Source organism: Lepidochelys kempii, chromosome 7, assembly GCF_965140265.1.
Source record: "Lepidochelys kempii isolate rLepKem1 chromosome 7, rLepKem1.hap2, whole genome shotgun sequence".
NCBI classification, from domain to species: Eukaryota; Metazoa; Chordata; order Testudines; family Cheloniidae; genus Lepidochelys; species Lepidochelys kempii.
This window is the reverse complement of record NC_133262.1, coordinates 93,914,150-93,928,044: the sequence shown is the minus strand read 5'-3', so window position 1 is coordinate 93,928,044 and position 13,895 is coordinate 93,914,150. Positions and strand designations below refer to the sequence as shown.

Below are 13,895 nucleotides of genomic sequence, written 5' to 3'. Positions count from 1 at the left end.
GTGTTTGCAGATCTAAGAACTAACAATTTTTACAGCACAAAAAAAATTCTGTAAAATGGTGTTGACCATCCCCCATTCACTGGCAGTTGCACGATCTGGACCTCTAAAAAATCTAGGGCAGACTATGCCTCAAACTAAAATCTTGGTTTGCGCCCATGTACCAGATGCTTGATGATTGGTGACACCGAATCATATGCCACTTCTGCTCGCACCCAAGTCAGACACTTTTGACCTAATCTGTCACAGGAATGAAACTGTGCCAAACAGCTAGCCCACTGAATGGATTTTTTTTGCCTGTGTGGTGTATTTAGAATCTGCAGGGGTGCAGCAAGTTCCTAGAGCTTGTTGCAAAGAAAACACTAAAACTATGAATCCAGTTTAACTGTTGTACTGCTTTCTCCAACTTTGCAGGCAGCTTGAAACAAGGGAGGTATGTCAACTTTCCTTTATTTTCTCTCCAATTAAGCTCCCTAAGATGTTGACTATTAAAATATTAGCCTTTTGACATTTAAAAAGTTATTTCATTGTTTTTGTGGATGGAATGAGGAAGCGTTTGGGTAAAACCCATGGGGCCGGGAATTGGGAAGTGCTGGGGGGAAGAAAGGAGTGAAGACTCAAACATGGGGTAGGAAAAGAAAGAAAGAGAAGAAAAATAATGGTGTTCCCCAAGGAGAGCAGTCTTCCCAGTAAATGATGCTAAAGTACTGAATCAAGGATGCCACACTTCACCTATTGATCTTTGTGCAAACATTCCACTGACATCACTTGGAAATGTACTGTGATTGTGTAGTCATAAACAACCCCCTCCTCCCCCACCGCACACCATCTCATAAAACAAAGTCTAGTCTTCCACACACAAGTCTGATAATCCCTGTCATTTTTCCCTAACAATACTCCTGTAATGGTTAAGATACTCCTTCCTATTACTGTAATTAGATATCCCAGGATACACACTGCCACTTGATGAGACCTCCACTCTGTACACTTGTGTTTTGAGAACTGCTATCTCAGGCTGCTGTCTTGGCTAATGAGCTTAAAGGACATGGACTGGTATAAATTTTGTAATCCTTTGCTGGAAGCAGCACTTGCCTTAGTATCTATACCTGAACATTGGGAGTTGCAGAATTGAACTACTACAGCTTTTAGAGAAGCCAAAGCAGTACACCTGTTTTGAGTGAAAAGAAAAGTGAAGTAAGTGAACAGGGCATCCATGCTAGATCTCATTCAGTCTGACTTATATTATCCACATGTCTGCCTTGCATAAAGCAGGCTATAGAGGGTTACTGCTCTGTGGCAGGAAAACATGTATGAAGGTGCAGCAAGTAAACAGATAAACTGACTTTGTTTTTGAGAAGCTGCATGGGATGCTTCCAACCAGATTGGCCACAGAAACCAATAGTGTGGGCATCAGTGAACATGCACTTGATAAAGAACTTATCCATCACCAAGAGGAGGAGGCCCATGTTTCTAAGGGAGCTAGTACTCCTTTTTCATTCAGATAGAGTAATGAATGGGATAAAATATGTGGTCAAGATTTGGGTGTAGAATTATCTGAAGAGATCAGCTGACAAACATATTGGAGAGGGAAATACAAGGAGAAATAAAAGTTAAGGAATTATATTCTACGAGTGACATAACTATAAAAACTTTATTTTGTTAGGATGCCCATATCCAACCTATCACATGAATAGCTTTTCTTATTGGTTTACCTATTGTCCCTAGGATCTGCTTTGTTGGGAAGCTGTAAAATTAGCTATCTTGTGGGAAGTGACCAGATACTTGATAAACTAAAGGGCAGGAGGGATGTTAAGAGCACAGCACTTTTTCAAACAATAGTTAACAGATATCCGTTGCTGTGTGGCTGATCAGTTAGAGAGGTAAATGGGTGCTGATGCAAGAGAATGGCCCAGAGTCAGGAGTTGTGCAGCTTACAGTTTACCTCCAATTTGACATGGAACTGGGACTGTCAAAAATATTTGGAACCAAAGGTCATTAGAATGTTCTCTGCCTACTTTCCACCTGCTGCATGTGCCATCCCTTGCCATTTGTCCAATAACCAAGCAAAACTAAGACATTGCTTCACCATGATTCGCTTTAACTATGCAATTCAGGGATGTCTTTTCCTTGGTTTAAAAAACACCACCACCTCCTCTTGGATGTTAACCTGCATGGATGAGTTTAGTATTGCTCCTTTACTACTGTTTAGGCTCCCTGTGGCATGTGTGTTGTGGTACAGACTAAAGGCAGCACCACAGGAGAGCTCCACATTACCATTGCTTCAAACAGATGTTCTCACTGACCTTTAATGCTACAAAGCAAGGTCTCTAAAAGTAAAGCCACTATTAGAGAGAGGTTATGGCCCTCCTATGTGTTTGTACGTACTCTATTCTCCTAGCAGAACTGAAATGTGAACTTTAACTCTTATAATGAAAGCATAATGGCTTCTTCAAGTCATTAGTGGAATATTATTAGCGTCTGTTGCTAACCTGTACTGCTACATAACCTGGTCAATCCAAAGACAGTTTTGCTTTTTTAAAAAACTTGTATATTGATTCAGGTCTCTTAAATATTAACCAATAGTTCAGATACCAGTAAACAGGGACAATCTGTTTTAAAAAACAGTACACCTGTACTTGAATTCTTGGCATTGTATAAAGTAGTTACATTGCATACAGATTTTTTTCACAACATAGTTATATCCAGATTTAATTTGGTTTTAGATTGCTTATAGATTGAACGAATGGTGCCTGTCAAAAAGAAATGGTTTTTATATGAGGGACCAAGCAGAGTCCCTAAATGCAGGGCTGACTGCAGTATTTATGAAAAGTACTTTGGTTAGACTACCTGAATATACTTGGCTCCTTAAAAGTGGTTGAGCAGTCTATCAGCACTACCTGCTACTGGGAAAACCTGACTTGAGTATTATGAATACTACACTGGTTTTCTGTAGTATCCACTGTCCTGAGCCAGACATGGCACTTCTCAGGTTTCAGGTTTTTCTGTTCAATATAATAGATTACATGGATAATTTCCTATAATTCTACCTTTCATTTGAATGGTGTATTTACAAAGCATGCTACTAAATTTTGACTGAGTAGAACTAGCAAAATATTGGACTAGATTGGCAAGTATTGAAAAATCCATTCTTCAGTGGCGAATGAGGGACCTACATGGTTGTGCCTATAACCTTACAGATGTGAACCAACAGTAAATTTATGTAACATACTCTTCAGTCAACTTCATTGCTACTCTTTTCATAACTTTGCTAAATTGGATCATAGTGAAATCAGCCACGTATTGATTTCGTTGGTGCTATTCAGATCCCTATGGGAAGCAGTAAAATGATCGGTCATGTTAATTTCATGCTGCTGCTGCTTAGAAAGCTTAAGAGTGGCATTAGACACAGGCATACAGGAGCTATTCACTGGAGAAGAGAATCCAAGAAGTCAGGGTAGCAAACCTGTTAGTAAACCTGTAAGTTTACTAACACAATTTCCAACTCGTTAGTAACAACAAGGCCCTAGATGAGGGGAGAAAAACAGCTAGTACGGAGTGGAGTTTCACTTTTATAAGATTCTTACTATACAAGTGAGAGGTGGATAAGATAGAACTCCCAACCAAAATCCAGGAACATCATCCTTATAAAAAAAATAAATAAATAAAAAAATTCCTCCCTCTTTCTGTACAGCTGAAGCAGACTTAAAAGCAAACCAAAGCAAACTTAAGCTAGAAACTGAAAAATCCTCATTCCATGCAAATAGGAAACTTTTCAGGGTGAGTCATCTGCTGCAGAAAGTAAATTTTAAGTAAGAGAGTTTTCTAGTCTCTATGCATGATGAGAGCATTCTAAAGCCAAACCAAGCTGGAACCAATTCAATGCTTTACTCTTCAGGCTGCAGACAGACCACTTTAGTGCTGTTATTGAGCTTCCATACGTGTAAGTTTCCATTGCTGGTTTAATAGGTCCCTGAGGGCAGCACTGAAATTGACAGTTGGATCAGCTTCATTCTGCAGAGGCTGCTGACAGCAACAATAAACTACAGCAGAGGATGGCATTGGGAGTATTCTGGGGAGGGGCCTCCAAATGGAGCCTGTGAACGGGAGAGGTACAGTTGCAGAAACTCCTCCCTTGAAGCAGCCAAAAAGCTGAGGGAAGCTTAGGGTACTAGAGAAAAATCCCCCTCCCTTTTCCCCTGCCCCTCCATCACAGCAGCATTTGCTCTTTTAAAAACCACAAGGTCAAACACATTTCAGTAAACAGATTAGATTAATGCTGTGGGATTTGTTAAATATCAACACATATTGTTTCTACAGTATGATCAGCCTGAATAGTAGGTTACATTTTAAAACAGTTATTAAACAGAAAGCTGATATAGCTTAATACAATGTACAAGACACTACACAACTCTCTTTATTTCTTTTCAGTTACAGGGGATATGGCTTTCAGGGGCAAGAGTTTCAGAGTAACAGCCGTGTTAGTCTGTATTCGCAAAAAGAAAAGGAGTACTTGTGGCACCTTAGAGACTAACCAGTTTATTAGAGCATAAGCTTTCATGAGCTACAGCTCACCCACACTGGTGTTTTCACCCTTGGTTAATAAGCCTTGTTCTTGGGCTACTCGTGGCTGGTGTGCTTCTCAAGCCTTGATTTAAGCAATAGTCATTGGCTAGAAAGCTGGTACTTACAGTCAAAGAATGTATTCTGTGCCGCAGCAGTGGGAACACAAAGGCACAAGATCCTTCAGCTAGTGTCAAGGAACTGAGGGTGTATAATCTGAAGAGGGCGGTATGTGATAACCAGTAGGTGGCATGGGTCTCACACTGCCCTGTTAATGCTAATCTAGTAGTTAACAAAAACTTGAACTGTGAGAGTTTTGCAGCCTCTGTATTAGGAAGCCTAAATCCAGGACTGAGAATCCTGTGTTGATGGTGGGGCCACTCCACCCCCCCGTATACCGATGTGTTAGTGTATAGAAGCTATACCAGAGCCACGAGAGGCTGGGGGAGAATTCCTCCAGCACAGGACTTGCATGGGGCCAACATAAGCAATCCAAAGCAGTCCTCCCTCACAAGCCCTGCCATGTAAGGGTGGGTGGGGAGTGTGTCTGTAGCACTGAGCACTATAGGGAGTCTGGGTTGCTATGCTCTATAAGCAGACCTGGGGAGGCTATCATAAATTAGAGCATCATCAGAAGCTATTCTGATTTATGATGGGGGTTAATCTGGGCCTTGCAGCATGCTAGAATCTGGAGATCAGATAGGTTGTATATAGCTACCCTAAGGTATGGCACAGAATCTAGCCCAGTGTCATTAAAGAAAGAATACTTTAGAAAACCACTGTTTTATTTCTGTCTTGTGAAGGTTACCTTCAAGAAGAAAAACAAAAATATTATGACCAGCTTTTACTGACTGCCAAGAATGATCTTGACACTGAAAGACAAACTATAACCCAGCTGAGATCTGAACTTAATGAATTCAAAAAGAAATATGAAGAAACAAAACAAGAAGTAATGAGTTTAAATAGCGTATTGCAGTCAAAATACAATGTTGCTACGCAGACTCTAGAAGATGAAAAGAAAATCAAAGGAGATAAAATACAGAGGTTAAAGGAAGAGAATGAAATTACCAGAGAAAAGCTCAAAGAAGAAAAGAAGAAGACTGAAGATCTCTTATCTCAGGTAAGTGGATCCAGTATGTGAGTTTAAATACATTAGCAGAGGGTTAAATTAAATATATTTTTAACTCCTTAAGCACAAAAGAGGGTCATAATGGTCCAAAACTATTTTACTCTGTTAAACATTATCTGCTTTCTGCAGACATTTAGGCCTGGTCTACACTAGGAGTTTAGGTCAATATAACTACATAACTCAGAGGTGTGAAAAATCCACACCCGTTAAGCAAAGCATTAAACCAGCTTAACGCCTAGTGTAGACAGGGGTAGGTTGACAGAAGAATTCTCCCATCAAATTAGCTACCACGTCTCAGGAAAGTGGAGTACCTACACTGACAGGAGAGGCACTCTTATTGGTAGTGTCTACACTGAAGTGCTGCAGCTGTGCCACTGCAGTGTTTTAAGTGTAGACAGGCCCTTATAGCTCTCTCTTTTTTAACATGATTAAAGGTGATGCCATACTCTGCAGTTTGTTGCTTTGGATTTGCATCAAAGGCCTCATGAAATCTTCTCAAACTAGCACTTTCTTTACCACCACCAATTATTAGAATCTTTAAAAATCCACCAGATACAATTTACATACAAATGTAAACTTTTATGAAGCAAATGCCAGACCAGCTATTTCTGTCCCTTGGAGAGAATACTTCACAGCAGCTAACCTGGTTCCACTACCTAAGCTCAGTGATTCAATATCCTCCAGTGTTTACTTTACTAAAATCTGTTGTTGCATATTGAATGCTTAAAGCACCTATCTCGTTTCTTACACTGTGCCTATTGCTGTAATTTCTGAGTGCCTTTTCGCACAGCACTTCACTTCTTTGTTCTAGCACTTTTTCCCCTCTGTGGGAGCATTGCTTGTGAAAGGACAGTCGTTTGCCAGAAGTACTAGTTAACATGATTGCTATGGATTCCACTGATATATTTTATGGAAAGCTATATGCCTACACCAAACAGCTCATGGGTACAATGGATAAAACAACAATTAAGTAAGACTAAACTTTCTGTAATAGTCATTATGCAAAGCACAATTTAAATTCAAGCAATTTATTGTGACTAGTTTACGCTTTGGCTAGCCCTGCTGAAATGTTTTCATCAGGATCAGATTTTCGGTATTGTAAATTGGTTTCCTTGTACAGGACACAGCACTGTCTGTACTGCCTGACTGCTCACAGCTGGACTCCCTTTGGACTTTAGGTCAGCTGGAACTATGGACCTGATGCAAACTGTATATAAGGTCCAAAGGGAGGCAAATCTGGATATTGACCAGGAACCTGGGTGTGAGCCTGGACAAGCAGGGGAGGTGCTGAAGTAGGCAACTGCAGCCCTAGTGGCATCTGGATGCTGTGGGGCCAAGAGAAATCTGTAGAGTTTAGCTAATTCTCTAAGGCTGTAAGAGTTACTGGAGCTAAACTGCTTGTGGCTATTACCCAGGTACTGGACTCAGGTACTTGGAGGAAAGGAATATTTGCATGTGGTAACATGGAATTAATTTCCTGGATTCCAAGGACCTGATGTAGAGCCTGTTGACGTCAATAAGCTTTCCATTTACTTCAGTAGATATTGATTTGGATTCTAATCACCTAGAAAAGCTTTCAGGAAACGTCTTTCCCCTCCGTGGGACTTCATTTCACTAAAGAAGAGTGGAGGGAAGTTCAGTTGGCTTGGATACTATGTATGAGAGATTTCCTTTAGCACTGGAATATGTAAACTTCTAGCTAATCTTGTTTTTTAAAAAAGTCAGTCATTCTTTGAGATATAATAATTACTATATGTAGAAGTTATTGCTTACAAGTGCCTTCTTTCCACATTGTAGGTCCAATTTCTTCATAAATCTTTGTTAAAACAACAAGAAGAACACACCAGGATAGCTTTGTTGGAACAACAGGTACCAAATTACATTCTAAAGTTCTAGTTGATTTAATAAATCTAAGGTTTTTAAGAGTCACATGCATTAATATTACTTGATTATGCACATAAGGTTTTTTAAAATATGACATCCTCAAAGTGTAGGTTAAGAACTGGTAGTTGATGGCTGATAAAAGCAGCAATTCATTCATATTCAATCATTGGAGCTTTCTCAATATAATGCATGTGAGAACAAAGTTCAGATATAAATGTGAGACTTGCCTGACAGGAGGCTGCAAAAATTCTATATGAATTTTTAGTTGCCCAGTTAACCCTTGTCAAAGTATTGATGTGGTAGATTTCCCCACATGTAGCAAAGTAATCTTTGCCTTTCATATTATTGCTGTACTCTGTAGTACATTATTGGTGGTAATTTCAATCTAATTACAGGCTTACTGATTACATGCAGGCTTTGGATAAAATCACTCTTGCTTTAAAGCTATTCTGAAATCATATGGACACTTCCTTACAATCTTAAATCTATGCAGTGTTATAAATGAACTCTATTTCTATAGACAACCTCTCCTTCCAACCACTTTAAAGAAATAAGCTCTTGTTCTGACTGTTCACATCACTGAATTATTTTGTCGGAGCAAATTTGTAACAAAGGAACTATAGAAATTTAGTACAGTAATTTAAGCAGATGCTACCAGGCCTATGTAATTAATAGTGAAATATAAACATGTGAACTATAATATGCCAATTAAAATGAAAATCTAATATTCTATCTTTAAAACAATTAACTTCAACACTCTCTAAGAACAGACAAACTAAAATGTGTGTTTTCCCAATAAAACGCTGATCTCAATAGTTCTGTTCCTTGTATTTCCCTGCAGTCTTCTTGCTGTCTAAACTTATCAACTTATTTTTTTAATTCATATCTTTTAAAGATAGAGTGTGTGTGTATAAAATTAATATGTGCACCCATGTACTGTTTAGAAAATGGTCAGTGTAGTGTTGGGACCCAAGTTGAACAGATCAGCAAAGTCAAGTTTGCAGTATGGATGTCTTTCAACATTGTCTTTGTTTCACTTAGAGAAAAATGTTGGTGACAGTTGTTTCTATTTTCTAACCAAAGGTTGTGCCATATAGTTTTCAGTAGTATGTTCAAACACTTAAGACTTCAAAATCTCTCCTACAGACACATTAATTTATAGCACTGTGTAAAGAGAAACTGCACCATTTATACAGTTGTAATTTTGTGCAGCAACTCAAACATTAGTCCTAAAATATAGATGAAATGTATTCAACCCCTAACATTTAACAAAATGAAAACCATCCAACCAATCAAAACAAATGTGTGTGGGGAAAAAACCCTGGAGTGAACTCCTGGCCCATTGGAGTCTATGCTTCTACCATTGAATTTAGTGGAAACAAGCTTGCTCCCCAGGTTTTAGATCAATGGTTCTCAAACTTTTGTACTGGTGACCCCTTTCACATAGCAAGTCTCTGAGTGTGACCCCCCCCTTATAAATTAAAAACATGTTTTTATATATTTCACACCATTATAAATGCTGGAGGCAAAGCATGGTTTGGGGTGGAGGCTGACAGCTCGTGACCCCCCCATATAATAGCCTCGTGACCCCCTGAGGGGTCCCAACCCCCAGTTTGAGAACCCCTGTTTTAGATGATGGTATTGAAAGGAGACAATGTCTTTTGCAATGGGGTGCAGACTCACCCAGCGGCGCTGCCTGCTGGCTGTCTGAAAATTAACTCTTTTTACCAGCTCCGGAGCGCCCTCTGCCAGTGTCCCTCCCGGACCCCGGTGCCCTTTTACCTGGGGTGCTGCCCCTCCAGGCAATACCCCACAGATCTGGGTCTCCCCTCCCCGGAGAACCTCCAACCCTCTATCCCCACTTTGCCTCAGCCTATGGGTTACTGCCAGTCACCATCTAGCCCCCTTTCACTGGAGCCAACTGCAGTCTGTATAAGTCAGTCATCATAGGCAAGGGGGGTTTGGACCTGCTGCCTCCGCCTACCCTTGGGCTGCCCTGTTGCAACCCCAGTACCCTGTCTTAGGCCATCTGCCAGGCCTGCAGCTTTTCCAGTCTGGAGCCTCCCAGCTCCTCTGGCCTTCCCCAGCGTTGCTTCACCTCAGGTACCCTGGTGCATTCCCCAGCAGCCAGGCCTATCTCCCTCCATAGCTAGAGGAGACTCTGTGTGCTCCTGGCCCACTGCCCTCTTATAAGGGCCAACTGGACCCTGATTAAACCAGTCAGGGCCTGATTGGGGTGTGGCCCCCAGCTGAGGCTACTTCTCCCAATCAGCCCTGCTTTTCCTTCCCTGCCACAGCCCTCTCCCAGGTCTGATTTCAAGCCCTTCAGGGCAAGAGCAGATGACCACCCTGCTACAGTCTTAAAAATGCTAAAAGACTTATTTTACATACTTGTCGTATGTCCTGATGGAAAACTGTTTCGTTCCCAAAGGGTAACAGCAGCTTTCAGCTATTTACTATCTAATGACCACACAAAAATTAGTAATTGGGGGCAGAGTAAACATGGCTGCTTGCTGAAAATGTTATGCCTGAGGGAGTAACTGGTATATGAAGAGGATGACTGATGTTTGTGGAACATGGGAAACTAGAATCAAAGGTCAGGATGCCCGTTCTGGATACAGCTGTCCTTTTGATGGAATCTTAGAATAATATTGTTATCTTAGTACTCAGCTGCTTTCTAACATCATTTAGCATATTGACACCATTTACTAGTGGTTGGATTAAATTCTGTCCACATTCCTTAATGTTTGTAGAAGATGCTTTTTGTCAGCTAATGGCCTATTGTTCTTGTATTTTCTATATTTATATTGTGTTTTGATTTTTTTGACATCTGTAAATCTTCAATGGCCTCGTAGCAAGTCTGTCTGTTACCGGATAGTATCTTATGAAACTCCTTAGTCTTGTGTCTCCTTAAAATTCTATATATTTTAATGGAAAGCATGTTCACAATATGCAAGCGCAGATGACATTCGTATTAATAGGAGTTATACATGTGCAATACATAAAGCCAATGGCCGGACGCTTCCCCTGAGACGTGGGATACCTTTCCCACCCACATTGCCATGTTGTCATACTGTAGTCTGCAGTGGCTAATGCCATTTTCAGCCTCTTTAGAGCAAAGTGTTGCAGCTTAAAATTTAATAGATTAATGTGCAACCACAGTCAAAAATTGAAACTTATGTCCAATAGTCATTCTTATTCTGTAGTTCTAGCTCTGTAACTTCTCATTTTTTCTCATTGGATTCACCAGATCCAAATGTGTACTACAGATTTTGAGAATGAAAAGCTTGATCGCCAGAACTTGCAGCATCAGTTGAATAAAGTTCTTAAGGAGCTACGCAAGGCAAGGGAGCAAATAACACGACTGGAGCCCTTGGTGAGTGCTGAATGACTCACAACTGAATTCAAGCAGTCTGCCTTTACCAGGGGTCTGATTTGTGTACATATGCATGGAACTCCTATAAGTGATGGAGCTGCTTGCACTCATCAGTGAGAGAATAAACCCCAAAGCCTGTAGATCACTCAATAGAAAAACTGAGGAGTAGGTGAGAGTAACTTAGTAAACCCCTGGCTAGGTGATTCTCCTGAAGTGCTCCTTCCCCTGATAGTGTATCCGAGACTAGAATTTTTTTTGAAGCTGCTTATTGGTCATGGTTTAGTGCACACTTCTCTTCATTAGGTTTGTTCAGTTAGTTTAGATCACTTACACATACACTGCTCCCTTAGCTGGCTGCTGCTCCCTCTAATGCAGTTCGTACGGTGGCGGGTGGCTGTGTAACCCTAAGGTAAATAGCAGTATGTGTCATGTGTCAGAGACTGATCTGTTCTTCATTTTGCCACCCCCAGCTCCAAAAGCCACTTGAGCAAGAGGCACGGAAGGATGGCACTAGCACTGCAGTAGTTTTATCTTAAGCCAGTTTAAGAGACTAATACCATGGCCTCTGCAGTCATGCGAAAGACTGGTGCTGCAGGCAAACGGTACTGGAATAAAAATGTTTGTTTTCCTCAGAGGTGCTCATTCCTTCATTCCCAACCCCACTGTAAAATGGTAGAACAGAACACTTCACAAGAAAGGGTAAAAAAAACACGATATTTACACTCTGCGGTATCTTATCCTGAATGCTGTATGTCTTCCATGCTCCTGCAGGCCACCCTCTTGTTGTCTCAGTTAAAGCAGTAGGCCGTGCCCTAAGAACAGCAGTTAGCTGTATACTGGTTGGTGGGTGGGGAAGCACTATTCATGTCTTTGGTACCCCTGTGCCCCTCAGCTTTAACGGGAGCAGTGGTCACTTCTGATACACATTGTGGGGAATGGAATTGCTGCCAGGGAAGCTAGTGTTCTGTGTACCTAGAGCAGTAGAACTGCTAGATGCAGTGCAGCAGACTACTAGCCAGCCTGAAACTTGCTCATTACAGAATATTGGGCTGCCATATTTCTGCAGCCTTGTACTTCAATGTAAATGTAGTTTGAAAGCCAGCGGCTATTCATGTGCTGGAAGCTCTTCAGAACAAGTTACTAATAGTTCAGCCATCTTTGGTGTATACTCTTGGATTGTGCTCAACTTTTCTTGTTTCCCTTCAAAATTGATATACACAATAATTTAAAGGGACAACCTTTAAACCTAGTCAGGTTGAAAAAGAGTTAAAATAAATGTTAGGACTGCACCGAGAGCCCATCAGCAATATTTGTGGTTGTACAGCTAATTGCATTACTATTTTTAAATGTTCTCTCCCCAAATGCTGTGAGTGTGCAGGACTTCACCTATTGGATACAACTGTGCTGTCAAATGCATCCTGTATAGTACAATTTAGGCTGCCAATTTTATGTGACAATAATGGCTTCAATTGAAAACTTTTTTTTCAGAAACTCCAAGAATTTGAACATACAGAACCATCAAATGGTTTGCAAGCAGCATTTGAAGATATGTTGACAATAAAAGACAAAAATCCCTCACTGAAACGTTCAAATCTACTTGATGAAAGCTTCCTTGAGTGTCCCAAATGTAAAGTACAGTATCCAACAAGCCAGCATAGAGAGTTACTAGCTCATATTGATTTCTGTGCAGATTAAGCTCCAAATGGAATTGCCATATGTAAACTGCATTTTAAATGCAGCCAGGATTCTATCCCACAAAAGGAAATAATGGCTTTTTAACTCCTTTTCCTTTTTTTAAGGTTGTATAAAAGACTAGCAAGTCAGTTTTATATTCCAATTTAACAAGAATGGAAAATTATTGTAATTTATCTGGCTTTGTATAAATATTTCACTCAGCATTTTTATGAAGAGTTATCTGGAACTACAAGTTCAGTGAACGAGAATTTATCAGAAATAGGAATATTTTAAAATTGTAAACTACTGACTTTGTTTTTGCACTATTAAAGCTATGTATTGGGGCTAGTAGAAATAACAGCGAACTCCCATAAACTGTCTTCCTCCGTTTTCCCATACGCAACTACCTTGTTCCAAATAAACAGGTCTCAAAATGAAGAGTGCCATACTTCTAGGGCCTCATAGCTAGAACCACCATAATTGAGACTGGCTATATAAATTTGGTTTTGGCCCTAATACAATAATTGCATTCCACTAGAGAATAGGTTCAACATCTTGATACTGTAAATTGTTTTACAAGAGGCGTTAAGATGTTTTTTCCTACTGGTGGGTGGTATTTTCAACGCGCATCTTACTCAGCATTGTATCAAACAATCTGGCTTGAGCTAGGGCTGTTATGGAAATGGTGGTCAGTGAGCAAACTCTACTCAAACCAATCTTAAATGTGGAAAACAAATTTCTTCCCAGCAATTATTAGTCTACTGAAAAATAGGAAGCCCCAGTTTCAGAGAGCAACCAGGCACCTTTTTAGAAGCTGAAATGTCAGTTTATGATGATGAAGCACACTCCTGTTTGCACTGCTATACCCTACCGCTTAAAGCTGGGAAATGTGACTTCCGTGGAAACCTGTTTTACTTCCATGGGGGGTTTTAAGAGTCCCTATTTTGCAAGTGGAATATTAATAAAATGCAGTTGGGTTTCTCATTCTGAAGTCACTGTACTTTATTTTATTTTTTTTTTAAATAATAAGGGGAACTAATAAAGGCTTGCATGCTGGTAAGGCAGTACCGTGGCAAATTTTGTCCTTTGCCAAACTGTCTCTATTTTAGAGTTTTGCTCTATTTGAACCTGCGATGGATTCTTCTAGATATGTAATTAGAAATGTCTAACAGTGCTTAAATACTAGATTCATCTTGAACTTTCTTAGAATTGGTTTTATCTTGAACAGTGGGGTTTTTTTTTATAAAAAGGTTAACTTCTTACCACGTACGTATG

General features: G+C 40.2%; 1 protein-coding gene across 1 annotated transcript in view; it reads left to right on the top strand.

Moving 5' to 3' along the window:
- The window catches only part of CEP55 (centrosomal protein 55), a 41,763-nt gene extending 28,963 nt beyond the window's left edge, over positions 1–12,800 (top strand). Inside the window, exons 6-9 of the mRNA XM_073353865.1 lie at positions 5,361–5,677; positions 7,484–7,555; positions 10,821–10,946; positions 12,435–12,800. Of these exons, the coding sequence (XP_073209966.1) occupies positions 5,361–5,677; positions 7,484–7,555; positions 10,821–10,946; positions 12,435–12,641 (722 nt within the window). The 3' untranslated portion in view covers positions 12,642–12,800. The remainder of the gene's footprint in view (positions 1–5,360; positions 5,678–7,483; positions 7,556–10,820; positions 10,947–12,434) is intronic.
- The last annotated feature ends 1,095 nt before the right edge of the window (positions 12,801–13,895 follow it).